This window comes from Cyrtonyx montezumae, unplaced genomic scaffold (genome assembly GCF_038088225.1).
Source record: "Cyrtonyx montezumae isolate F1298 unplaced genomic scaffold, pur_monq_1.0 scaffold_14, whole genome shotgun sequence".
In the NCBI taxonomy this organism is placed as follows: Eukaryota; Metazoa; Chordata; class Aves; order Galliformes; family Odontophoridae; genus Cyrtonyx; species Cyrtonyx montezumae.
This window is the reverse complement of record NW_027071870.1, coordinates 10,953,401-10,981,296: the sequence shown is the minus strand read 5'-3', so window position 1 is coordinate 10,981,296 and position 27,896 is coordinate 10,953,401. Positions and strand designations below refer to the sequence as shown.

Below are 27,896 nucleotides of genomic sequence, written 5' to 3'. Positions count from 1 at the left end.
TCAAACTAGTCCTCCCACCAAGCCCTCAATGATGATTAATATCACTTAGTTGTAGCAACAACAGGCTTAGTGGGTAACATGATAGCAAGAGGCTTGTGAGAATATGGGACTTAAGTCGGTGATTCTATTGTAGCGTTGACTTTGTTTTATTGCTCTGAAAATCTTTAATTTATTAATTTATTTTACTGAGGTTGAAATAAGTGGAGTTTGCAATGTTATTTTTGGAATTATTTTCCTCTGAAGTGCTCTCGGACAATTACTTCACTGTATAGACATCATTTTTTTTTTTTCTTACAGCTCTGATTATTAACAGGAAACTAACGCTTCCGAAGCAGAATGTGGCTAAGTGTTTGCCGGAAAAGGTGAAATTTCTTCGGGTGGAGATGGCTGATAGGAGTGCAAAGATCCTTCCAGGACAATTATACATTGAAGTGGAGTATGACTATGAGTATGAGGCCAAGGACAAGAAAATTGTGATTAAACAGGGGGAGAAGTATATCTTAGTGAAGAAGACTAATGACGATTGGTGGCAAGTGAAAAGGGATGAAAATTCCAAACCCTTTTACGTGCCAGCACAGTATGTGAAGGAAATACCACGGAAAGCACTGATGCCACCTGTTAAGCAAGGGGGCATGCTGCCAAATAATGCTTTAAAGTTGACGCATGGATTACAGAGATCGACAGAAAATGTGAATAAGTCACCAGAGCTTTCTAGTTTTGGGAAATCTTCTCCAGTTCAAGTGTCTTGCTTAGTTCGAGATGCCAATCAAAATCTGGGACCAAACAGTAGCCCTGGTCAAACTCTTGGTTTGAGTCTGGACCTTACTCAGAACAATGGAAAACTTACCAACGAGTTGCAATCTCCCAAGGTTTCCAATCAGTTTCGAACCATCTCCATGGGTCATTTCCCATGTCCAGAGTTCTTGGAAATAGAGAAGACCAGCTTTTTGCATGAACAGTCTTGTGATTCAGCAGGTGAAGGCTCAGAAAAAATTCACCAAGATTCAGAATCTGGAGATGAACTCAGTAGCAGCTCCACAGAACAAGCACAGGTAAGCGTAACCATGTCTGTAATTTTTTTTTTAATTCTTCCTTCTCCTAATTACCATAATTGTTAGTCTTAAGTTTTACTTTTCTTTTTTTCCCCTCATAAACTGAGGTTGTAAGTACCAATGTCTCAGCATGAGCTAGCTATTGAAGTCTAAACAGTTGGTGTGGATGGCTCTAATGCTCCCAGAAGTTTGAGGATTCTTTCCGTTCATGTCATCCTGTGATTGAATGTTACAGAAACATTGCCTTACTGTTATGAGATAACACTGGATTTGAGTTGCATTGCCTTCCGGAGGAAGGGAAGCCTACTGCAGTAACTCATTTGTGGGCTTTTTGAAACCAGAGGAAGATAACTGTGCTAGTTACTGTCAGCTTTTTCCTAAGGCTGTGCTATACACAGGTAGCTTGAGTAAAAACTCAGTTGCTACAGTCAGAACTCATTTGAGAGTGGTATCCAAGGGAAAGTTGATGCTAACTTTAGAAATAAAAATCTTCCTACAGAGAGCTATGCTTGGGCACCAAGTTACTAATAAGACACTAAGTTACTAAATAAGACAAAGCTGCTTAGCCAGTATGAGTGAGTATGGGAAGATCCTAAAGACACAAGATTGAGTGATTTATGCAGTCTTGAACTCGTGTATGTTTATATGCAGTTATTGAAGTAGCCAGAATCAGTAGTTCTTAAATATCCTGTTTTGTTTTGACCTCTTCCTTCAGAGTCAGTTTCTACGTTATGCAACTTCATGCCTCTAATATTTGTTACTCTTAAAACAATTTTACTTTTTTTCCTGCAAATAATAAGGGATAAATTTGGTAATCATTTAATTTCCACGTTTATAAAAACATTTCTCAATTAATTAATGTAAAGGTTGTTATAAAGAAAGTGGAGAAAACCAATGAATGTTCACTGTAGCTGATATGAGCTGCTTAGAACTTGTAAATGACTAAGCATTATTTTATCCTCACTTCAGAATCATCTGTAGTAGCTCAACTGCTGTCATGTTAGTTGATTTCCAGGTGAATGACAAAATACCAAGGAACCCTGGAAATATATTTTACTTCAAATAGTTTACCGTGCGTTTATATGGTGTGTTAAGACAGTCTTCTCTACTGTGTTGAATATGCATCACCTTCTGTAATTGAAGTAAATGAAATTCACTTTACATGGGTGTCTTCTGGCAAACAGTAATAACCATCCAGGCCAGCTGTTCAGTTTCCATGTGATTTTTGTGGCTATTGATGTGGTGACACCTAATCTCTTCATCTTCCGCCTCCATCCCACACCTCAAATATGCTGCCTCAACACGAAAACCTGTTTGTAAGTGTGGACTTCAGCAGGAGAGGTATGCACGTATGTGGAACCTTCACTGAGTTATGTGGAAGGTCTGAAAACAGAAGTTCTCACAATGCTTATATTTACAAATCCTGAAAATGTTAAGTTTCAGCTGTAGGAAAATCATGAAGTGTTTGACCCCTGTCAGTGGAGAGCTTGTTGTGATTGTGGCCTTGGGTAGTGCGGGAGTGGGTGCTTGATAGGCCTTGCAGTCATTGTATTTTACAGCTGTGAAGTCACTTCATCTTGTGTGGAATCCCAGCCTCTTGAAATACAGTGAAAATATTTGACATTTAGTAGCCATAGAGATGAAAGCAGTAGTAATGCTGATGTCACTGTTAGCTCAGTATGGATATGAGTGCCAGCCTTCTCTTCTGGAACAGCCCTGTGTGTTTTGTTTTGTTTTTTAATAATTCTTTCAATAATGAGTATTGTTTAGTAGAAATCAGCTGTGCAGAAATTAATGGCTCAGAAAGCTGTTTTTATTGCTTTTAGTCTGTAGTGAGAACATCAAGTTCCCAGCTTTAGCACATAAACAGGGTTCTGCTTCCCAAGGCAGTGTGACTGCGGCTCTTCCTTTCCTCTGCTGCTGTGAAATTCAGTTTTGCGCTGAGTTATAGTAAATTCTAAGCAACAGGTGTTTTCTTTTTAATTTGTAAGGTTAGGCTAGATTGGCCTTAATATCTTTGTGAGGGGGATTCTTTTTCCTTAGATTCATGAGCTCAGGCTTTCCTTCCAGCTGTGGGAATGAGGGAAGGCTTAGCTGGAGGTGACGGCAATTACTTGTTCCTAGCTCAGCCCTCACTGTTTTCTCAGTACACTGAGTACAAATGTGTGAGATGCAGGGGAGTTGCTTATAATGAGATTTCTTCTAAGAGATAGGTTCCTCCTTCTCACAAGATAGTCCTACTTGTCTGTTCCAGTAAAGTGCAGGTTCTGTAGCTGAACAGCCTTCTGCTCAGGTGTTTGTGGGCTGTGGAAATGCTGGAAGATCCAGTCTCAGATGCACTGTATTAAGGAAGGATTTTTTGAATGGCTGCAATCTGATGAGGGTAAAGGATAGAGTGGCGGCAGCATGAACAGAAGAATTTGCTGTTGAAAATGTGTGCAAATGATGTTGTCAAGAGAAGGAAAAAATAATCAGGTAATGGAATGCTCTTGATCCTTTGCACAAATTCTTGACCCTTTATACAAAGAAATCCCCAGTATTGGGTGTCACTCAGTTTGCTTATGGGCTTGAGCTGTATGAAGGCTGGAGGTCATTAGAGAAAGCAGGGCCTGAGAGGAAACATTCCAGCTGCACCAGATTTAAATCTCCATTGGAGATGGCGACTGCCAGCAGAACTGGAATTGAATGAAGTGGCTCAGGAGATGGAATCACAGGTGTGCTGATGGTGCTTCACTGAGTCAGTGAGATTTCTCAATGAAATTTTAGGGCAGCTGTATTGAATGTGATGCCACGTTCCTGGCAGAAGGACAGAAAATAATCCTTTGAAAGGCAGCAATGGGAAAGAGGGAAACTGAGTGGAGCACTTTGTAGTGGAGGGTACACAGTACTTGAGCAACTGAAAGGGTTGAGTGATGTGCCTTGGAGTCCTGAATAATTCTTGTGAATTGAGGCTGGGAAAGGAAACAACCCATCTGAAACTTACATATATAGGCGTGCCTCATTTCTTAGGAAGAAAATGTTGAAGCAAAAGAGGAAGGAGTTTAAAAGTGGTTTTGAAAAGGCTTTTTGGTTGGTATTTGCAGGTAAATTCTGCTAACAAGTTTTGAGATAAGATGTGCAGACATGGAAGAGGTGGGTGTGTTGCGAGATTGCTTTGAGAATGGTTAGGGGTTATCTTTATATGCAGATGCAATTTTGGGATAAAATAGTTGCAGACATAAGTTAAAATCTGCTTTCAGCCATGCTAATGCATAGCCTGCTTGAAATACTTACTCTTTTGAGGATGAGTGTTAGTGTTACCTTCTCTTCTGTCATGGGAGACATGGAATATACATGTGCATGAGTAGTAGATGTGCTCTCACTTAATGTTACTTTGTATGCTCGTTAAAAGTTACTTTTAGTAGCAGGCTGGTTTTAATCATTTATAAATATAGACAGTGACCCATTTGCAAAGACTGTTCTGTCTTTCATCCTCTTTAGTAATTGACTATTGCATAAACTGTCAAGTGCTAAAGGGGATTATCACTAAGATGGCTGTTTTGCTTTGATTGATTCTAAGTAGTAAAGATCTTGTGAAGAGATCTCTGTTTTACATCTGCTGTGGAAATGGCTGTAACTCCTTAAATTGAGATCGTAAACTTTATGTCTCCATAGGCAGTGTGAGAGTGGATCTTGGCATTCTCAACTACTGTGTCACTTTACTGAAGGGCTAGATGCACATCAGTAACATAAGGCTACTGCATTGGACAGATACTAACCCTCCAAATAGGGGACTGGTATTGGTTCAGGTTGCTTATGTGGTTAGAAGTTCAGTGCTTTTTTACTTACTTAATTTGCACGAGCAATAACTAAGTTGCCAGGATGAAGCAAGCATGCCAGAGGTACTGGTGGTGAGACTGCACATCTCTTTAGATTCATGATGGCATTTATATTGTAGCATTTTAAATTAGGTTTTAAGTACTGTCATCGTCATTGCAAAATCAGCACTGGTTATTAGAAGTTAGAATATACTGAGCTGTACCCAGTATAACAAGGTGACAAACAACTTCTAATGAGGAGGAGCTAAAAGCTTTGCAAGCAGGGGAATTTTGAAAAGCATTAGGACTTTTCTACCAGCAATTCCTGCACTAACATGAGAAAGTTTGTAACCAGCCTGAAATGTTCTCCTGTTGTAGCAGTAACTGAATTGTTGCCTCACAGACCCTTCAAGGGTCTAGGAAGGAAACTTTTTGTTTCTTTTTCCTATCCTGTGCTGGTGTGAATTTCTAAGGGCTGTTTGTGAGCAACTCCATGTTGCACAACGGCTGTGCAAGTCAGCTAGCAGATAGTTGTCCCTCTCTGTCTGCGTGAGCAGTTCTGGGTTTGGGTGCCCTAGGATAAACGTGTCCCACATCCCCCTGATGCTGCTGGTAGCCTTTGTATCTTTCTGAACCTCTCTGCTGCAAATCGGGGTGGTCTTGATTAAAAAAAAAATAATAATATTATAACATTAAAAAAGAACAAAACCAGAACAAATCATAGGAGGCAGCTGTGGAGAAGTTATAGCCTGAGGGACTAGCTGGGTTTAGCTGGCTGGCTTACTCAAACACTGAGTGCTCTGCTGAGTATGGTACATGCACTTCTGTGCTTGTGCTTTTAGAGTTTAAACAAAGATCTAGAACGTTCCTATACTTCTGCAAATGCCAGCTTAGTCCTCTGAGTTTCTGCTCCTGTTTAACCTTAATTTCATGCAGAAGATGATAAAGTGGAACTTCTAAGGCATCAACCTTCCTCCTATGCCTTTAATGCTGGTGTAACTACTTACTAGCTCCAATGAAGCTCAAGCTGCACTGCTCAAGGAATGACAGTTATAATATGGAGTTGTTTTCTGTTTTTCATTTAGAAAAGTGCTGTTCCTAGCATGCATTTATGAGTTTGGGTGCCTTTTCATTTAAGCAGCACAGAGTGTTGCCCTCAGCATGGAGACAGCAGAATCTTAGTGGATGGTAGCGTAAGTGCTCATACGAAGAAGCAGCACTAGGAAAATGATGTTTTGTCTGGCTGCTGCATAAACCTTAAGCATCAGGAGATACCGGGGCCTTGCTGCTTCTTCATTGCAGAAGTTCTGTTGGTTTTTAACTTGGGAACTTCCAGACAAAGAACAAACTTCAGATTGCCTTGTGATAAACAAACTGTACTTGAGAATGTTTGATCATATCTTGTTCTTGCACACTGCGTAACTTTCAGAGTAAACAATTGCATTCTGTGTATCTTTACCTAGCTGCTATTTAGACAGTTGTTTAATACTGCAGGGCTCATGTGTTAAATAGATGTGCTGTTCTTTTGTAGAATTCTAAAGAAAGTACTGCTTGTTGCACAGCAGTGTGACAGAACAGTAGGGAACGTATGACTGGGTAGAATAAAATGCAGAACACTTATTTTCAGCTAGGCAGCTCTCTCTGGAATAGTAGGCATTTGTGCTTTAAAAAGAAAAGTAAAATCTATGTGTATCTGGTCCCCAGGCAGCTGCTATTTCTCTGCCTCTTGGCAGAGGTGTGGGATTTAAAAATGATAGAGAACTGGGTTTTGTTCTTGCATGGATTTTTGTTCTAATACTGAAGGACAATACCCTTAAGCAAAACAGAATAATAAGAATTGATGAATTTTAAAAGCCTTGTGATGGTGAGTGATTGAGTAGAATGCTGTTAGAATACATCCATAAATTTTGAGTTTGATCTATGTTAATGTGGCTTCTGAACTAGTTCTAGGGAAAGGTCAGAACTTTTTAGGAGATGATGTTATGAAGATGTTAGGTTAGTGCAAAGAAGCGATCAGACTACTGTAGAGAATGTCAGTTACAGGAAACAGCAGAATAAAAATGCAGAAGCATGTAGATATTTGTAGCAAATTTCATGGTATTTCTGGATCTTATACGCTGAGCAATTTGAAGGTCTCTCTTCCTGAAAGTGAATACTGCTGAAAACAGCATATGGAAGGGTGTGAGCAGAGGCGTGGATCCCATGTGGAATCCTGACAAAACCTTTTCCCTCTCGGTGTATGTTTACTACTGCGTGCAGAGAACATCTTGTTTTTTGAGTAGGTATTGCTGAAAGATGGTTGAGAAGTGACATTAATTTTGGTTTTTGTTTTCTTTCAGTAGTCTTTATCTATATGTCTCCTCTGTTGTAAGCTCTGTGCAGATGAAAGATTATGTACAATGTTGGTGTGGGCATTCTGAGCCTAAATTTCAAGGAATTCTAGTTCTTCTTTTGCTAAATATCTCTGTGAGTGAAATAAGAAAGTTATGGACCTGTCTGAATGGACTGAGTTTGTTGCTTTTGTTTGTTTGTGATGTTACATGATCTGGCTTCAGTTTGTCTTTGTAAGCAAGGTTCCTAAATAGGATTTACTGGTGCCTCTCATTAATCTGAAATTACTTATGACTTTTAGATTCATAAGTTCAATTATCCATGTTTTTAAATGGTTTACCTGAGGCTTCTGGATGGTCTTCACACCACCCAGTTAAACTGAGCAGCTTTCCTATGCTCTCTTTCAAGGCAGTGCTGCAGAGCAGGGTGCTGTGTGTGTTTCCTGGTGTGGTGGTGTAAGCAGATGCCCTCTTTCCCATACTTGTGTGGATTACCATTCAGCTGAAGGACTTAGCTGCTCTAGGAACTGCATGACTTTATCAATAATTATGGCAGGAATAGCACGGAGATGGAGTGGTTCAGGCTGAGTGCTGCAATTTGGTGTGTTTTTTGCTCCTCTCTGCAGCTCTCAGTGCAATTTGTTCCTCTCTGGCAGCTTAAATAGCTATAAATAGCCTCGTGCAAAGTTTGCAGGTCTTACAAAACACTGATTAAAAAAAATACACAGCATCCTTTCTCAGCTGGTTGTTCCATGTGTGTAATAGTGCAGTATACAAACTTATTTTCTAGGCAGCTTGATAGACTGCCAGGATGCTGTCTTACCATGCATGTTGTACACAACACATGCTGCTCTTTGGTGCCTGTGCTTGTGCCCATGCTGATGCTGTCAGGAGCTCTTAACCACCTGCTGCACAGCTGGGCTCTAGCAGCAGGCTGGGAGCTGGAGCCTGATGTGCCCAGCAAAGGGCAGCACAGCAAGCAGGACTGTGCTACAGCTGTCATGTAGTGAGGTCCTTCAGCCCATCAATGCTTGGCTGCTCGTGCTGGTGCCAGGGAAGACAGCCACTCGGTGCTGCCTTCAGAGCTCCAGCCCCATTTCATCCTCTTGGCTCTGCTGGTTTGGAGAGCTGTGTTCTTCATGAGTCGTCTCTGAAAGCAGAGGGAGTTTATTATGGGGGGAATAAAAGTTAGGAGAGAATTTTTCTTGGTGTTCTGTGTTCTTCTCCCCAGCAGAGACTTGTCTGTTTTTCTTCTATGATGCTTCCCTTGCCTTCTGGTAATGTGGTTGCTTCCTGTAACAAACAGTAGCATCAATGAGGTATTTCTAATTTCATTTTTTCAGTGGGCCAGACAATAACCCATGTGCTTCTTTGTGGCATGTCTTGAATTTCTAGCGGGAGAAAAAGATGCAGGGCTTCGCATCTTGAGTTCTGTGTACTTGTGTTACATGTACAGTCGTGGTAGCAAATGCCAAGGGACAACAAAGTCATGCTGTTATGACAGTTATTGTGATGTTAACAAAATTCCCCAGATGTATTTATTTATTTATTTTGGTCTGCAGCTGTTAGAGGAGGAAAAAAAAGCTGCTTTAATATCAAATTTAATTAAGAAACATTTATTTTTATTCTAAGAAATGTGGTAGCTCCAGACTTTGCTTATTTCAAAGTCTTTGAAATTTAAGTTGGAACAAAAATGGAATGTCAAAAAGTGTATTTATTCTGAACGTTGAATTACAGAAATAACCATTTTTAAAAATGAAAAAAGTTTTTGCTACTATAAAAAACTTTCCTCTAGGGGAAGAAAGAGTACAGAAAAGTGTGTCAGAATATTGCATTTCTGCCCCAAATCCAAGTGCCAACAAACTGTCCACAACTAGAGCACAGTTGTCAGAAATACAGTTAGGGGACAAATACGTGCATTTTTAGTTGTTGTGAGGGGAAGAAAGCTGCAACCTGGTTCAAGTTCCCATGAGAATTTTCCTCCTGCCCTTCATTCTGTTGTAATTGCAGTCTGTTGCTGAGTACTTGTTGGGATTTCAAGATGGCTTTCAACAGTGCAGTTGTGTGCTTGATTTTAGCACTTAAAAATGTCTGTATGTGGATCTTAGAAATCTCCAAAGTTCTTGGAGTTGAGCACGGTGTGTTGGACGTGTTTATGAAAATATTCATCCTGTTTTGTATGTTTCTGTGAAATGGAGTCACAATATTTGAACTAGAGAGAGCCTATTTTCACTTAACTAAAATGAAGAATTAGAAAAATACAGGCAGTGCGGCTCAACTTCTCATAGGCTTTTTTTGTGTAATTTTTTTAAATAGCTTTTGCTCATCTTGTTGTCTTTTAAGGCAGAATTTGAAACTGAAATCTTGATGTGGAATGTTGTGTTCATGTCTCGTCTGTCATGAGACTTGCCTTCCTACTTCATAAACAGAAAAGTTCCTCCTGCTGCAATAGCAGATGTTCTTTGTCTTGAGCCTCTTGAATAAATGAGTTTGAGGGGGGTTCCAGCAGCCTGAACAGAACTGCAGTTTTAGCTGTATGCTGGAGCAAATATGTTGCGTAGGCAGCGCCTGCTGAATTTAGGAGGCTTGTGGCACTTCGTCTTAAATCAGCTCTTCATTCATAGTTTCCCTTCCTTCCCCCTTCTTCCTGATGAATGCTGATATATGTGGGGTTTTTATGGTTTATTGGAACTTCATTTCTACACGTGTCAAAATGAGAAGTATTTTTCCTGGTCAGACAGATTTTCAAGCAGCAAACACATCTAAAACTTGCTTCCAAACATTCTTGCTGAGGTTTGTTTTTTTCTCCTTGAAGCTTGCTTCAGGTAGGCTGGTAGGTGTTCCACTCCTAAGTACTCCAAGGCACAAGTGCTGAGCTCCTTTGAAAGTTAAATTGCAATCACTGCTCTTAGTTGCATGGTGATTTTTGTCTTGTACCATTTACAATTTTGCTGTCTGTCATGGAACCCACTACCTGCACTCAGTGCTACTCAGTAGAAATGTGAGAGATTGTTGTGTAAGAATGCAGGTTTGGTAAAGGATGATCCAGCAAAGAGACTGCCATAAGGCAGGTGATGCTTAAAGACCCAAGTCCAAGCTGTTTGCTGTTGGTTGAAACCTGTCAGTTGAATTGAATTTTGATGTAAAAATATAGAAATGTGATATGTTTACAGGGGAGCTTAGCATCTAATTTCATGTCATTATAAATATTAATTTAAAAAGTTAAACATTAGCTGAAATACTGTTTACATATGTGAAAAATGAAGTGTGTGTGTAAATACCAGCTGTGTGCTTCAGTTGTGCTTAGCAGAAGGTGTATGTGGGGATAGAAACTGATGGAAACAGGCAGTCGCAAATACGTCCAGCAACTTCATGTTCCCAAATCTTTTCAAGCAGAGAACTCTTCTGTACCAACTAGTTGCATTAACCCACTCAATAAAGGTATGCTTTTCTAGTAGTGATGAAAATGTGTAATGTATGTTTTTGCAATTAGTATTTGCAATATTGCTGCTCCTAGACCTATTTTGTTGAATTCCAGAAGGGCCAAAGCCTCTGTGCTGCCTTGATAATGGGAAGTATTACTTCTGCCCCTAGGTTAGTTGATAGGCCAGTGTGAAGTATCCGCAGATGTTCTTGGCAGAGATGAGCAGTCTAAAGCCTTCCTCTGACTCTTGTACCTCAGAGGAATGCAGGAGTGGTGGCTGCGAGGTACCCCAGGATCAACACAACAGCCTCACTGCAGCTTTCATTAGGACTGCTATGCTTGTCATCATGCTGTATCTGTCCATCAGCCAGTCCTTTGGTTTCAGTGGCATTCTATAGCTACAACTGTTAAAGTTGTTGCCAGCGACTGAATTGCAATTAGATCTTGATGGTGGGGTCTCATTAAGAATTCCTTAGCAGATACAGCTGACCACCCCATATACTCCATTGCTCTTGTGAAGATGGAGAACTTTGGAGCAGTGCTGATCTAAAGCATGCTCAGGTTATAACATTTCCCAATAAACCACGTTCTAATACAGCTGTTGTACTGAATATGACCAAGCAGCAAGCCAAGTGTTATGGAATGACAGCACTGTTCTGGAAGCTTCCTGGCTCACCAGCATACGGCACTGCTGCTGCTTTTGCACCGCTCCCCTTGTACTGTGGGTGAAGCCATGGCCTCCTGTGGTGCCTGCTGCTGCTGGGAGTTCACCTGTCTACAGAAATACTGTAAATGTCTCTAGAAAATAGCACTGAAGTCAATGGCAAAGTATCGTGAAGATTTCTGTACAGTAGTTGTATGTACAATAGTTTTAAGTACATTGAAGAACTTGTTTTTCTGTCTGCCTGAATTGATGGCAAATTATCACTTTTCTAGATGTGGTAGTGCTTTGAATGACATTTGTGATGCTGTGCTTTAGATAAATCTTCAAATGTGTGATAAACTTTGGAAGGTGCATCCCTTACTGGTGTCTGTAGGAGACAACCGCCATGCCCCATACACTGCTGTCTGTATTTCTTGGAGACACACAGAAAGCTCAGCCTTCTTTTAACCTGTTCACTGCAACTGGGCAGCTGCTTTCTGTTAGCTTTCAAGAAAAGTTGTACATGCTGAGCTTTGTTGTATGCATGGATTGGATTGTTTGCCATCCTTACCAGCATTTTTCCTCATAGCTTGGCAGACCATGCTGCAGCACTCTGCTACCTTCAAGCTTTAATGGGAACATTCTGCTGATGCCACTGCTGAGCATGGACTGCTGTTTGCTCACCTGGGGGAGGGCCACATTTTCTGCTCATCACTTAATCAGCATGAAACTGTTAGCATTTCTTGCTATCTCTGCTATGATGCGGTGCTAATAGGTAAAAACAAAGAAACAAAAAGTCTGGAATGTTTTAGTAATATGAAATAGCAACAACATGACACTTGATGACTACTGACAGCATTTTCTGAACTCTCTCAATGCATGAAATGCATTTCTTCTACTCTTGGTGTACAAAACGCTGATAGTACTTTTCTTAGGAAAAGATACAAGTTACGGAATAAAATCTTTCTATGGTAAAATTGCATTGTGTTACGTAGCATAGATTCTTGACAACAAAAGCATACATATAATTAGTTCATTTTAAAGCACTCTTAATTTTGACAAAGTTTCATCAGAAGATGTTATAAATCTGGTGGTTTTTTTTTCTAGTTGAGCTCCCTTGCACCTCCAGTACTTAAGGGAGCTCTCTGTAAGCTGGGGTGTGCAGTGCCTGGGGTGGCCTCTTCCACCCCCACTGTCAGCAGTTTCAGAAAGGACTGCAGCCACTCACCTTCATTTGTCTGTCTTTTGCTCTCTGCCTTTTGCTGTAGAGACAGCATTCATTTTTAGCTTTGGTGGCAGTTCAATCCTAGCTTCCTCATACTAATCAATCAGAATGGATCTATGACATCTGGAGATAAGGACCAGTTTTTGGTTCTAGTTGTCAACAGTGGAAAAACTGTTACGTCAGACAGCCAATTTAATTATATTGGTTTATTTTGCTTTTAATAATTAGTGAAATCAATCACTTGTAATGGTGGCAGGAACTGGAAAGGACGTGGTTTTCCCCACACTTGCCAGCATAGTACTGGATATATGCCTTGACTCCTGTGTTGTGGTCAGAAGTGTGGCAAGGAATGATGGTTCCTATTTTTATTGTGAGATCTGCTTCATTTACAGCTGCATTAATTCATTTTTGTCTTCAGTTTGAGTCTTTTCTAGTTTCTAAAGCCAGACATTGAGAGAGTTTTACAGTCTGAATCCTGCAGTGCAGTTCCCCAGTGTGAACACAGCACCAAAAGTGGGAGGAAAAAGTGCCATCTTTCTGATCCACACATCAGTAACGGACTCTGTCAGGACTGATCCAGCTGGCACAGCAGGACTTTGGAAATGGAGCTTTTACTAGAAATAGCAAAATATCCGTGGGTTTTTAATTTTTTTTTTCCTTTACTATTTCTGGCAGGCTGTCTCTCTTTGTTAACTGAACTTCTTAAGGGATCTTTCATTGTATGAAAGCTCTGCTTAAGAATCTGCTGACAAGAGGATTTGTTAAAACGCTTAACTATGAGTAGTAGTTGCTGATACTTGTATGAGGAAATGAAATCAGTGCAGAAAGATACAAATTTCAAAAATATTATTCTACTTTTGTGTGCTGATACTCAGTGGTTTGGTTCTGTAGCAAATGCAGCAGATGTTGATGAACAAATAGCTCCAAGCCTTTAAATGAGAAATTTCAGTGTAGAAAACAAAAACCTTAAGTAGTGGGCTTTTTAAATTTTCTTTGATTTATTATTAAATAACTCAATACAGCATTACAGATTGTTATCTTTAGTGAGAAATCAGACTATGAAAGTTAATGTCATACAGATACAGCAAAGAAATATTTTTTTCACTAAATTAATTGTACATCTAATCTATTTTCACCTCCACATACCCTTTAAAATGGTGCTTAAAAAAAGACTATAAAGAGATACGCTATGAGAAACTTAGCTGACACTGTGCTTTTGAACTTCCTAGTGTACAGTTGGAAATACTGAAGCAGAGCCATTTCCTGTTACTGTAGGTCTGAGGTGTAGAAAGGAAGCGTTTTAATTTGATCACTGAGAACACAGTGAGATGCTAATTCTCAAAGCACTTCATTTTTAAAAATGCGGTGAGCCTCTAATGTCTTGATTCTGGTGGTGCTTGACCACCAAACTGTGGGGCTGCATATTCCAACAGTCATCAACTAGCATACTGTTTTCACTGGTCTGTTTTGGTCATAAAGTTTAGATGAATGTTAAAGTAAGAGGAGTGTAATAGACTGTAATAGAGTGTGTAGATGTGTAATTCTTTGAGTATTTCAGCATATGCCTTTTTATTTTCTAAAAAGTAATGTCTGGACTATGTGGCAGTGTCTTGTCCCCTCACTGGTTCTTGTAGTTAGGATACTACAGATATACTGCAGGCTGTAATAGCATCAGTGCATTTGTGGTTCCTTCTTGGTTACTATAATATACAATTTTCAAACTGGTTTATCTTAATGGATACATTAAAATTATATTGGGCCTGGAAAAATGACTAACTGCTTCTGAAAAGATAAATATTTAAGTCCAGACTCCCCTGCACTCTAAAATCCCCAAGTTCACTTTCTTTGCAAGACCTCTACTTGTATTACAAATAAGCAAATGATGAAACAAGTTGGGTTTTGTAACATCTTGAGGAAGAACAGCCACTTGAAGCTTCCTGTCAGTGCAGCAGCTGTGAGAGCCAGCGGAGGGGAAATGAGATTCTGCATATCTGAGGGAAGCTCCTGTTGATGAAATGGGTGGTTTGATCATCTAACTTCTAAGATTTTGTTCTAATGGTATCTTGGAATTGTCTTACTACCTCTCTAATGGCTGTGAAGTGATAATATGTAGTTACTGAGAAGTAACTTGAGCTTCCAGTTGCCTGCCATGTTACAGGTTATCTGTATAGGTGACTTAAATTCTATGCTAAAAAGCTTTCTAATATATGTGATCGTAGTGCCTTTGTAATCACCTTAGAGCACAGAAATGACAGTCTATGGCTGAACTCTCCCTACTCTAAAAGACCGACCTATCAATTCCAAAGTACAGTGTTGTGTTTATTTTCCTGTTTGCTATCATCTTAATAATATTTTTTGTTACACACCTTGGGGATCAGAACAGGAACCACTGTGGGGCTGGTGTGACAGACTGAGCAGACATGGTTATTTGTCTGAAATCTGAGCAGCTTGGTTCTGCAGAGCTGTGCTCTGTGACCTTGGGTAATGTCCATAGTTATCAACCTGACTAGACCCAATGGGAACTTCTTCTCCTACCCATAGAAGTCTTGCTACAAGCTGAAGAAAATTGTCTTCTGCTTAAAAATAATACACCTTTCCTTATGTATGTTTCTGAATGCTTTGAAACTCTTCTGGGTTATAAATTATTTTAGGTATTGATATACCCTGGAGGTTTGGAGAGGAGACAAAAATATAGCATCTTTTCTTGCTTAGATTAATGAATATGTACCCAGCATACCTGACCAAGGATTTTCCTTTTGGCTAATAAATATTAGTATTAGTAACAGGGGTTTTGTTAATTTTACAAGAACTGACTATATAAACCTTTTTTTTTTTTTTCTAAAATGTAAGTTGACAAACACAGCAGTCAGCGTATCTAGGAACTTGGAATCACAGAACGGTTTGGGTTGGAAGGGACCTTAAAGACCATCTTGCCACGGGGTGATTCCCACCCAGCAGCTCAGGCTGCACAGGGCCCCATCCAACCCAGCCTTGAGCACCTCCTTCCAGCTACCTTGTGCCCATTTCCTTGGGCAGGAGGAGGGGTGATGTCTGCCAGGCTGGTTCCTGCTCCCATCTTGTTGTGGGGCATGTGGGCATTGGCCCCTGGGCTGGGCAGGGCTCACTCCTGGTAGTAGTGAGCCAGCCAGCTGGCCTGGCTCTGTCTGGAACCCTATTTACTAGTCTCTTATTTTCTGATTATAAATTAATTGTTTTTTTTTTTCTTTCTAAACTTTAAAATGTTGGCTGAGCCCTCTGAGCTGTGTACTGTGTTAATCTGGTGACACGAACTGAATTAGCAAAAGTATTTGCTGAGCTCTCGGTATAAGCAGAAGTGTCAGCGTGGCTTCTGCCTTTATGCACAAAGGAAATTCTTCTTGTGTGTGCATGGGGAGTTAGGGTAACTCAGTCATTTAAAACAGCAAATTACTTTCCTCGCAGCTTCTCTTTCTGTTAAGATGAACAAATAAACCAGTTTTTAAGAAGGAAAAAAGGGCAAAAAACTTTTTTTTTTTGTAGTAGTAGATGTTCTGATGTGTTTAAAAGGACAGCTGAAAAATTTGCCTATAAATGGAAGCATGGATGCAGTCAGGACTTTGCATATAGAGTGTACAGAGAACAGTTGTATCCTAAGATTCCTACTTCCATTCCGTGGCTCTGTTTTATGTTACAGTATGGCTTAATTACTTGATGTGAAGGATTCATCTGAACTTTTCCAGACTTTGGGTGTGTAACTTGATTTTTAGGTTTGTAGAGATACAAACCTAGTATGTAAAATATGGTGTGTCACCATATATCTGAAATTGTGGAATCCTGCGAAACACTCAGAGTGAGCTGCTTGGATATTGCTCTCAGCTAATAAATTGTGCAGCACTCAAACTTGTTCCTCAAGTTTTTGATGTAATTGTCAATGGCAGTTAATGCAAGTATCCACAGTAGCTGTTTTTAGAAGTGACTTCCTCCACTCCTTCCCAAGTGGGACCCTGCCCAAGTCACCTGCCCACTGGGGAGCTGGGAGCAGCAGCTGTGTGAAGCCGTGCAGGGGGCAGCTGCCTGCTTGTTCAGGAAGGGATCAAGCCTGCTGCTTACCCAACAGAATATACTCTTGTTAATATATTAGGAAGGTAAGCCAACGGATTTATCCTAGTGTCTGGTTTCATACTGTACTGTGTTTGCTTTCTAGGCTGGTTAGCTGTGCTAACAGGGTTTTGCTTTCTTTATACCACTAAGTGTACTGATACTGCAGCATTTTTCATGCTCTTTGACTACTGGTGCTTTCCTGCAGCTGTGTACGTTACTTAAAAACTTATAGATGTTGAAGCTTATGAACCTGCAGCAAGATATTTTGACATTATTCCAACACCTAACAAAGAAATATTAGCTTACCAAGTGCTTGCAGAATTTGCTGCTAGAAGCAACATTCTCTGAAGTAGTTTCACACAAGTGAAATCTGCTGCAAAAGCAGTGTAAAAGGCCAACAGCTGTAAATAAATAGTGTGGGAGTTCTGCATTTTCTTGTAAAGCCTTTGGAAATGAATACTCTTTTTCAAGAACACAATTTTGATGACTGCTGTGTTCTAGAACAGTATCTTGCAGATTTTTCATTTAAAAAAAAAAAGAAAAAAGTTGATGACCAGACTGTTAATAAGTATTGAAGAAAACTTTAATGCCTCTGTCTTTTTCTCTTAAAAATAGTAAGTTATGGTTCATTTGAACAAGAAGTCTGTTCTTTGGTACCCTGTGTGGTGCTAGATTTCACTGTATGTTTGTCAACTGGTACTTGAGTGATCTTTCAGGCTTCTTGGGCATGCCCATGAATATAACTTCAGTAGCTGGGGTGCCTTACCAGAGGTGATATTTACTTTCCCATCTGCCCTTCCCATGAGTGTGCAGCCTTATGCTACTTTGTGTAAGCAGAGAACCCTTGAAAGTACACTTAAATGTTATGGGATCTGTACTTCTGAAAAATGCGGAATGTAGGAAATACTGCTACTCAATGTAAATGGAAGCTTATCTTTTTACTGTTAAGCTGCCATTAGTTTGAATATCAACACTCCAGCCCCCAGTTATATTTTACAGGAGATAACTATTTAGAGGTGCTGTGGTACTGCAACAGTAGCAGCATAGAAGGAAGTCCAGGGAAGCTGATAATCCATAACCTTTGACCTCTATGAAACAAATAAGATATAGGACTATACATTAAATTCATTAAACAAAATAGTAAATAATGCGTGAAGGGAGAACTTTCCAGTACTCCTGAAACTGTTGTTTAGAGATTGTTCTACTGTATCAGTTGCTTTGCTGTAGCACTTCTGAACGTGAGCTCCTGTGATCCTGCCCTGCTGAAAAAGCAGTAGCTGTCAGCATGGCACACCAGCGTTCTGCTGCAGTTAGGTTTCTGTGGTGTTCTCTCAGTATGATTCCATTTTATAGAAAATGATCCTCAGGAGACATCACAGATGGTTCCCAACAGCTTTGTTCTTCACAAACCAACTTTCAGCTTTGGACTTCAGGTTCCCCAGAAGTCAGGAGTTGGAAGCAGTGAAACTAAAACAGAATGCATTTTGTGTTTCTGCTAGAGTTGTTGAAACATTCTTCTTACAGAACCAACTTCGTTATTTCTGTGAAACTTGAAAGAAAAATGAATGTGTAAAGTTACTGCTGCTTGATGTGTCTAGGATGTTGAAGATGCTGAATTTCTGAAATGTGGTACAGATGTTACATTCTGTCTGTTCCAAGTTTGTTATGGTGGACGAACGGAATGAAAGAAAGAAGAAACCCCCACCCTACCCCCTGCCAAAGAAAAGGAGAGTTACTGGCTGACTGTAACACTTTGCATTTCCCAACTCTATCGTAATTGGCGTAAACTTTCTCTGTAAGCATGTGTGAAGTAAAGTGTTTCGTATGGTATTTAAATTTCTTACTATGGTAGAAGCAGCTTTGTCTCTAGCCTGCGACAAAAGCTTTTTCATTGAAGGGACAAGCTAGATTGTGCAAGTGGCAGAGAACAAGTACGGTAAACACTGTCATCTTTGTCCATATTGTACAAAGGATCCCATTGTTAAATCCTGCTTTCGTTTTTTTAATAAAATATTTGACATCACAGTCGCAGTCCTTCAGTCAATTATATACTGTCTTTTCTTGCTACGGAATTCATAAGCTTACATATGCCCGTCTCAGTGAGGAACACATGAGCTCTACAGAAATGCGAATGATAAGTCCATACAATGTAAGGGGGGGGGGGGGGGGGAAGAAGGTTTTCCATCAGTTTTCTTTGATCGGTCAGTGCTGATGGATGGACTGGGAGCAGCCGAGCGCTGCCCACAGCGGGGTGTGGGAGTGCTGGGAATGGCCCTCCTGGCCTTCTGTGCCACTGCGTTTTTGCACTTCGATTTAATGAGGAAAAACAAATTGAAGTTGTGTTTCTAGGCTACCAAGTGAAGGGAATGTGTGTGTATTTTGATATTAGTCGAATAATGCACAAATAATCCCTATCAAGTGTGAGATTTTGTGTACATAAATTTGTATTTTCTATTTACCGCTGTTCTCAGAGTGTTGGAGCTTTTTGCTGAAAAGCATTACGGTATTGCTGAGTGAAAAACTACTGAATGGCCTTTAATTAGCAAATGTATTTGAGAAATTTGTGCAGGATGTTTAAAATTCTGTATTGCTTCACTGTATTGCTTTATTTTTTAATCACCTTCTAATGATAAATCAATGGGAGAATTTTAATACTGTTAAATAATATTTGCACTACTGTGGCTTGCTGTAAATCCATGGTCAGGTATTAACAGGCCTGTAATATTTTTTTATTTCTGTACATATCATCGGCTTACAGTCTAAGGCATTACGCAGTTAAATATTTGTCCAGGAAAAGTCAGTGCATGCAGAATTGTTTGGGTTCCTGTTCAACTTTGCTATTTAAATGAGTTTATCTTTACCTGTGGAGCAGGAACTTGTTGAAAAAATCTCCCTTTGGATGTGCCTAAACATGTTAGAAAGAAAGTAGGATCCTGAGTGCGTTTATAGAAGCCCTTGAGCAGGAAGAGGAAGAAGATAACCTGGTGATTCCAGTTGAAGCTGTCACTTGTCAAAAATGAAAATGTAGAGGTTCTGAGATTTCTTTTACATTATTCTTGTGGAATAAAGCTGGTATTGATGTCTCAGGGCTCACTAAAAGGACAGTGGCAATTCCTTGGCAAGAAGCTCGGTTGTTGAGGGAACTGGGATTCTTCATTCTCCCTCTGCTGCTCTTGTGTATGAGTGTGGTTGATCTGCTCAGTGTAATCTAGTGCATCATGATAAGGTTTATGCCATCTCTTTTTGTCTCTTTAATGGTGAACTTTAGCAATATGAATGCTGCTGTTGAAATGGAGGCTCTTAATTTCAAGATCATAGCATTCAGAACAGCTGTGAACAGAAGCAGGACAAAGCAGTCATTTGCGATGGAGGGAAGATCATGTATGATTTGTTTCAAAAGCTTTTGTCTTGGATTTGAGTACTGTAAAAAGTGACTGTCAGATTCAGGGTATTTTTTTCATCTCTGAATTGCTTGCATCCTTGATACAGTATGTTCTCATTGCTTTTAAAACAAAACCAACAACATGTATAATACCAAAACCCACAACATGTTTTTAGCAGGTAGGAAGGGATCTGTTGTCCTTGCTTCTACCGGAACTGCAGTCTTAGACCACTGCAGTTTGAACCTCTTTGTTTGTTTACTCTAATACTGAATGCTTGAACAAATATTGCCATCTGAAGAAAGCCATTTGTTTAAAGCAGCTTTAAAACCAAAGGTATTCTCTGAGAAGCTTCTATGCATTTTGATAATCAGAAAGTGAAGAATAATGAGACTGCTTTCCACTGCATGGAGTTGAAGCATGTGTTCAGAGGCCTGATAGCATATCTGGCATTTGCAAATGTTGACTGCTCATTCATGAATGATTAACAAGTTGTTTTATTTAAAGGCATGCATCTGCTTCCTACTGTGCCAGTGTAATAACCAAGTTCCAAAAAAGCCACATATCCTGTCTGTTTTTGAAGAACATTTTGAGTTGATCCTGGAAACTGTCCTCTGTGAAAGTTTTCATTATCAATATGTAAGGACTTTATTTGCAGGTACTGCAACTAAACTGAAGTACATACAGCAGGCCTCGAATGTGCTAGACTGCAGGGCATTACTGAGTTCAGGGAAAGGTCCTTGTTTTCAGAGGGTTGTCATGTGCTTACAGGGCTGTGTCATTTTCAGTAATGTTGTGGCACTACAGAAGTACTTCTCCTTTCTCATTTTTCCTTATCACTCTCTACCTAGCAAGAGTTTTCACTGCTTTGAGAAGGTAGCAGGAAGAAGCTTGAAATCATACCAAGAGGCAGATGAAGCTTGAAATGTTTTGAGTATAAGGCACCGTATGTGTACGTGTGTGTGCATGCTGACGGATGTGTTTTACATATTTTCTCACTACTGGAGTTGCAAGAACAAGCAATCTCTTTCAGTGCATTTAATTCTGCCTGTATGAGCATTAGGAGTTCTTTAGGGTGAAAAAGGAGGCAGGGAGGAAAGTTCTAACTGGAAGTCCGCATGTACATACATAAATATTTGTTTTTTTTGCAAACGTGTATATGTCTGCATTTGGGAAAACAGACATGGAAGTTATAAGCTATTTTGATCTAGGTAACACTATATCTACTTCTATTTACATGTAGTGATGAGTTTAGTAAATGAAAGGAACGCAGTTAAATTATTTCATTATACTTTTGGACTTGAAACTAGTGACAGTTTTTGCAGAGCAGACTTCCACTGGAAGCAGTCACCTCCGTCACAACGGTGAAGGTGGGCAGGCCTGGGAGCTCGGCGGGGCCGCCTGGTGGGAGCAGGGCTGCCCTTCCTGCCGGCATCCACGGGGCAGCGCACAGAGGTCGCTTCGGGAACGTCGGGCTTTTACAAGTTGCTTAATCAATAAACGAGGAGTTCTTAGCAGATGCAGTTAGCGCTGGTAACGTCGGGTGGTGTTGAACTCAGCGCTGTGCACAGCAGTGCACCTCGTTGCGTGCCCTGAGGTACGGGGAAGTGCTGCTGCGTGCCGTGCGGTTCTTCAGAGCAGTTCCTGATAAGAATGTCGGATCCCCACAGACGCACTTAAAAGCTGAGCTGTGTGCTGAAGGTAGACTTATGGGTTTGCATTTTTCGTGCTTTGCTGGAAACAAGAACTTAAAGGGCGTCTCTTAAGTCTTGTAATTCTACTGGAAGCATGAAGGTGACAGGCTGGCAGGGCATTTAGCTGCATTGTTTGCTGTTTTGGGGAGAAAATCTGACTTCTTCACTTGTAAACCAAAAATTTGAGTTTAGAAGTGTTAAAAGAAAAACACACATAGCAATTTTGTCACACATTAGTATATGAAGTGTAATTGATGTGTTGCTTGAACTGCATGGCAGCACATCAGCCACAAGCTTCCAATGACATTCCAGTGCATCATGGGTCCTGCTGCTCCATCCAGGACTCTTAGCTACAGCGTCAAAATGAATTGTTCTAGTCTTTTGTGGAAGCAGAAATCGAGGAGTGTTGTGCAAGGCCGAGGCCTGTGTGGCAGCAGGCATGGCACTTTGGGGTGCTGCTGCCCTGAGGGAAGGCAGAGCCTGCAGCTCTGTGTGCTGCCGCCTGGGCCTGCTGCTGCTGCTGCTGCTGCTGCTGCTGCCTCGCGGGGCCGGCAGTGCGAGTTTCACCGGATGCGGCGCGCTGCTCCCCGGCCTGCCAGGAAACAGCTGGAGGGACAGTTCTGAGGGACGGGGCCTCTGCAGCCTGGGGGCACTGACTCTGGAAGTTGAGCACAGTCACTCTCAGCATTCAGTGGAGTTGAGGGACGTTCCTGACAACATTTATGGCGGCGCTCCTTATGCTATTAATGTCCTCAAGAAAAAGAATGTCACCAAATCCAGCTGTTCCCCCCACCCCCCCTTAAAAAGGAGAGACTTGGATAATAGAAAAGTAGTGTTTTGATACAGTTTTGTAGTAGGTTTCTTTCCTTTGAGTTGATGGAGGAGTTAATTGTTTTCAGCTGATTTTGCAAGTGCAGTGGATACCCTTTTCCCCCAACTTTGCTGTATATGCCTGTACTTGCTGTATGTAGTAAGTTGTCTTTTCACTTTTAAAGATTCTCAAAACAGGTCTGTGCTTGTTTTAATCTCATTAACTTCCTCTCTCGCTGTTTCCCCTTCTGGTTGTGGATGTTGCCCATATTTGGTTCCAGCTGTGGTGCAAGCAGTTTATATCTGATTGTGTGGTACGATATCCTGTCTTGCCTGAGCAAACCCCAATAATTTATGATTAGATGTGGCCATGATTAGCAGTCTAAGATTTTAATGTTTAAAAGCACATCATAAAGGATCTTTTATGTAATGTAGTATGTTCCTTTTTTCCTTTGAAAGATGCAGCAAGAGGCACAAGAGTTAGCCTCCAGCAAAGCTTCTAAATTAAAACCAAGCAGGGGGGTGGGGGATGGTTTGCATGACATTTTTACTTTAGAGTGTCTAAATAAATGCCCTGATGCAGAGAGGTGACTCTGCGTTAACAGGCAGTCATTCAATTTGGTTTAATAGCAGGCTGCTTCCACAGTCTCCTAGTCACAGTTCTCATGAAAACACACGCTCTTATCCTTTGCATGGCATGTTTTATACGCTTCTATTGCACTTTAAAATTTGAACATCAAAAAGTATATTTTAATTCTAACCACTTCTGTGGCTAATTTGAAAGTACTTGTGGTTTCAGTAAGTACCACAGACTTTTAAGTATGCTTCTTGCAGGTCTTCATATCCACGAACTGTGAATGTGAAATTGTCCTCTAAATTTGTATTTCCTTGTGGACAATTGTTGTTCTCCTTATTTGCATATATATGAGTAAAATCGGGTGATTTAAAGTATCCACATAATTTCTGTAAGAAGGGAGTTGTAATCAGAGTGCTTGCAGTGTTATTACATAAAAGAGTTTAAGGAAGCATTTATTTGGAATGGCTTACAGGTAAACCACCCAAATGTTTTCTGGAGTTTCTGCATCACAACTCTGTACTCGTCTTTCAAACTGAACTGTCTGTTGTTGGGCAACGAAAGTGCTGCATTGTGTTCACCATCATTCATATAGTAGTAGGGGAGGAAAAAGACTGGGAAACCATATTTAATTGATAAGTAACATATAAAAAATACTATGTTTTGTCTTAAACAAGATCATATGAGTCACAGCTACTGAGCAATCCTTGAACTGCATAGCTGAAGTTTTAAAATAAATATTTTGGTGAAGATTTTAGTGTATATCAAATCCATTGCAAGGCGATATCAACTGTCATTTGGATAAATGCTGAAACGTTGACTAATAAAGTTAACACCACAAACAGTATCTGTTTAATACTGAAAAAGAAAAACCCTGATGTTTTCAGCATTTTGTGGCTTTCCTTTGTGCTTCTATAACAAAAATAGAGGAGTTTGTTGGTTAATTTTACTCTTGTAATATATGCTGATTTGTAAGGGAGCATTATAAAATTCATTTGCTCTTTAATAATACATCTCTTCTCTCAATAGCCAACTACTCCACCATGCCAAGGGAGGCCTGATTCACCAGTTTATGCTAATTTACAAGAACTGAAAATATCTCAGTCTGCACTTCCACCACTACCTACAAGTGCTCCAGTCCAAATAAATGGGGAATGGGAAACCCATAAAGATACAACAGGACGCTGTTATTACTACAACAGAGGATCACAGGAACGAACCTGGAAACCTCCACGTTGGGCCCGAGATGCAAGCATTAATAAAGGGGATTCCCAGAGCCATGCAGATCATGAGGTAGTTTGTTCTGAGATCACAAACAACGAGACTGTAATGCATGTGAATACTGCTTTGTTGTGGAACTTGATATCTCTGAGTTTTGAGGTATCAAGGACTGTCTTTCTTTGTCTTTTCAGTCGTGTGGCTTGATGGGATGTAGTAACCATCAACAATTTCTCTTCAGTTAGTTTTGTGTTTGAAAATGTGTACAAGACAGGTCATGAGTCTGAGTACTAGTTGTAAAAGTTGTTGGCAGTCCCTCATCAGGTGTTGCAGGTTTCCTTCTAAAAATAAAGGAGAACTTGAAACTAACAGGACTCTTAAGTGACAATGGAGTAAGAAAAACCATTGATAACTTTTCTGACACTGACTGTGTTCTCTCTTCCAGTGCGTTCTGTACATTTCTGGGGTGATGAAGGGAGGTAGGAGAAGGAGAGGAAGTGAAGGCAGTGTTTCTGGAAACAGGAAAGGGAGATAAAATGTAAGGGGAGCTGGCCATATCAGTTAAATACACAGTAAAACAAAGGGAAGGAACCTGCAGGTATTTGCTTATGCTTAGTTAATGCTGGGGCAGTAAGTTAACATATGAGAGCTTGGGAGCCAAAACTAGACTTAATGATGCACCAGCAACAAAAACACTCATGTAATTGTGGCTTCTGTTCAATTCCATTCATTTTTTCATTTTATTTAACTGTTTGCTTAGGAGAAATGAATTTACACACTTGTCAGTGATTTCTTTGTGGAGCTTTGGATAGCTGTAGAGCAAACTATGGGAAAAAGCAATTAAAAGAGAATAATGCTTCATTAGGGAAAATTGTGAACTCTTAGAAAATAATTTTCTTAATTTTGTGAATGATAACTGGATATCCCAGAGAAGAAGAGAACACAAATAACAGTGGTGGAAGGTTTGTCTAATAAGTGTCTAGGTGTCATGGTGGCAGATGCTTGGGATGGTGAAGATCCATCCCAGCTTTTGACAGTTGGCTGTAGGAACTTTTGATTTAGTTACATTCTAGCTATAAATGTTATTTTTCTCATTATGCAAATCTTTTACCTTTTAAAGCTGTTTTCTTTTTTTCAGCTTTCTATAGATTTTGCTGAGGAGAGCTGAAGCTTACAATGAAGTTATTTACATTAAAAGATTATTTAGGATAATACTTGAGTTGCTAATACGTTACATGCTGCTGATTGCTAGGGAGAACCAAACAAATGGTGTTAGTCTATCTCAGCTTGTTGTGATTCAGACAAAGAAAAGGAATAGTTGGAAGATGAATATTACTCTTTAAATATGCTTAAAATAGTGCTCTTGTATTCAAACAGTACTGAGGTTAATCAGTGTCAAGCTTGAAAGAGAAAGCAAACATTTGTCAAGAAATCTTCAATTTTCACTTACCTTTTTCAAATACGTGTAGTTGCAGCGGATTCCCTGTGAGCTATTATGTCATTTAGTTTTAAAATTTAATTGCATACTGCTCAGAAATTTTAGATGGCTAAGAGTCCTGTTGTGTAAGTCTGCCTTAGGGCCATTAGTACCAGAAATGGGAAAGACAGGAACAGGGAACCCATTCTTTGCCACTGGGAATGGCCTGCTGAGCAGCACCAGCGTTTGCAAGCATTTAAAAAGTCTTATCATATCACCAGCAGCTAGTGGCTGCAACGGGTAAGCTGGTGAAACTGCCAGTTTGTCAGTCTCTGACAGTTATCAGTTAATTTCACACTTGGCCATTCTTTTGGTAGATATAATTTTGTTCTTCTGGAGTGCTCTTCTGTGGAGAAGATGACTGCTCTTTTGCGTAGCAACTCACCATGCAATAAGTATAACTGGTTTCCTAGTGTCATCGTTGTTCCTTCTCATGGAAGTACTTTCAAAAATTCTTTTCCCCACCATCTGCAGATGATTCTTTGGATTTGTACCTCTGTACCACCACTTTGCCATGTAGTTGCATGTTCAGAAAGCTTGATTTCTTTACTGTTTTGTTTTTACTGTTATTTCAGATAGCTCAGTTCATTGTCTTATTTATGGTGTTTTAAGTCCAGTCTGTGTTAACTTTACCATTGAATAATTTTATCCATCAAAATTTCACTTTTTGTAAGATCAGTGGATGATATGTGCTCTGATTTATATAAACTTATCTAGTTGAAAAATTTCTGGTAGCATGAGATTCTTACATAATTTGTCCTCTGACTATGCTATTAGCTGTTGCTTTTGAAACCACTTTTTTCCTCTTTCCAGTTCTTCATTTGGGAGTGTGTTTCACAGTCCATTGTTTGTGTTCATCATCTCATTTATGGCCTTTAATACTTTTACCAAAATACATAAAGATTGAGATACCAGGCTAAGCTACAGGAAAACATAGAGCATCCTAGATTTTGTGAGACTATGAGGCTTTAGATTGCAGCAGGGGAGTTGGAACATGATGATCCTTGAGATCCCTTCCAACCCAAGTGATTCTATGATTGCTATTAGAGCAAACGTCTTATAGTGAAAATGAATTTAATTTACAACAAAATTAAATTGGCTTTTGTGCGATAGTCAGTTTTTCTCATTCCCTTCATATTTAGTAATAAAAAGGCATATGCAGAAAGGTTAAAGGTTAAATCATTCTCCAATGGTTTGTCCTCAGAGGAGCTTGCGTCATTAGGTAGCAAAACAGCAAGATGATATAAATGAGGACTCTTTATGTTTATACTTACTTAACTATATTCCTATTGAATGTATTTGAATGTAGAATAGCTTATTTTTAAGTGGCTAATTAGGAACAGGCAAAATTCTACTTAATGTGTTGAAGCTGAAAATAGATAGGGCACAAAGACATGGATCAATATCCATGATTAGTGATGAGTGGTGTCCCTCAGGGGTCAGTACTGGGACCAGCGCTCTTTAACATCTTAATCAGTGACATTGATAGCGGGGTTGAGTGCACCCTCAGCAAGTTTGTGGATTATACCAAGCTGTGTGGTGCAGTTGACATGTCCAAGAGATGGATGCCATCCAGAGGGACCTAGACAGGCTGAGCAGGGAGCCCAGGTGAACCTCATGAGGTTTGACAAATCCAGGTGTGAAGTCTTACCCCCTAAGTTACGGCAGCCTCTACTATCAGTACAAGCTGCAGGATATAAGGGTGGAGCACAACCCTGCTGAAAAGGACTAGGGGTGCTGGTGGATAGCAGCTGGATGTGAATCATTAATGTGCCCTTGCACCCCAACTGTATCCTGAGCTGCATCAAAAAAAAGTGTGGCTGGCAGAGCAGGGTGGGATCCTGCTCCTCTGCTCTGCTGCTGAGATCTCACCTGGACTGTGTTCAGATGTGGAGTCCTCAGTACAGAAGAGACATGAACCCATTGGGGCAAGTCCAGAGGAGGGCCACAAAAAGTGACCCAAGAGATGGAACACCTTCCCTGTGAGGACAGGTTGAGAGAGCTGGGGCTGTTCAGCATGGAGAGGTTTCCGGGCAGGCCTGAGAGCAGCCTTTCCATATCTAAAGAGGATTTGTAAGAAAGTAGAGGGTAGACTGTAGCAGGGTCTGCTGTGTCAGGGTTTCTGCATAAAGAATGCCTTTGGTTTAATAAACTTTGTAACATCTCAGGAATTTCATTTACGTTATCAGCCA

The 27,896-nt window shown here is 40.2% G+C and overlaps 1 protein-coding gene across 7 annotated transcripts in view; it reads left to right on the top strand.

Annotated features, from left to right (window-relative positions):
- The window catches only part of ARHGAP12 (Rho GTPase activating protein 12), a 73,633-nt gene that overhangs the window by 6,110 nt on the left and 39,627 nt on the right, over window positions 1-27,896 (top strand). For 4 of the 7 annotated variants that reach the window (XM_065731464.1, XM_065731463.1, XM_065731461.1 and 1 more), the window contains exons 2-3: window positions 298-1,052; window positions 24,039-24,302. In XM_065731464.1, the coding sequence (XP_065587536.1) occupies window positions 384-1,052; window positions 24,039-24,302 (933 nt within the window). In that variant the 5' untranslated portion in view covers window positions 298-383. Of the gene's footprint in view, window positions 1-297; window positions 1,053-24,038; window positions 24,303-27,896 lie in introns of those variants that run through there. The other 3 variants (XM_065731462.1, XM_065731459.1, XM_065731458.1) reach the window with 2 other exon arrangements.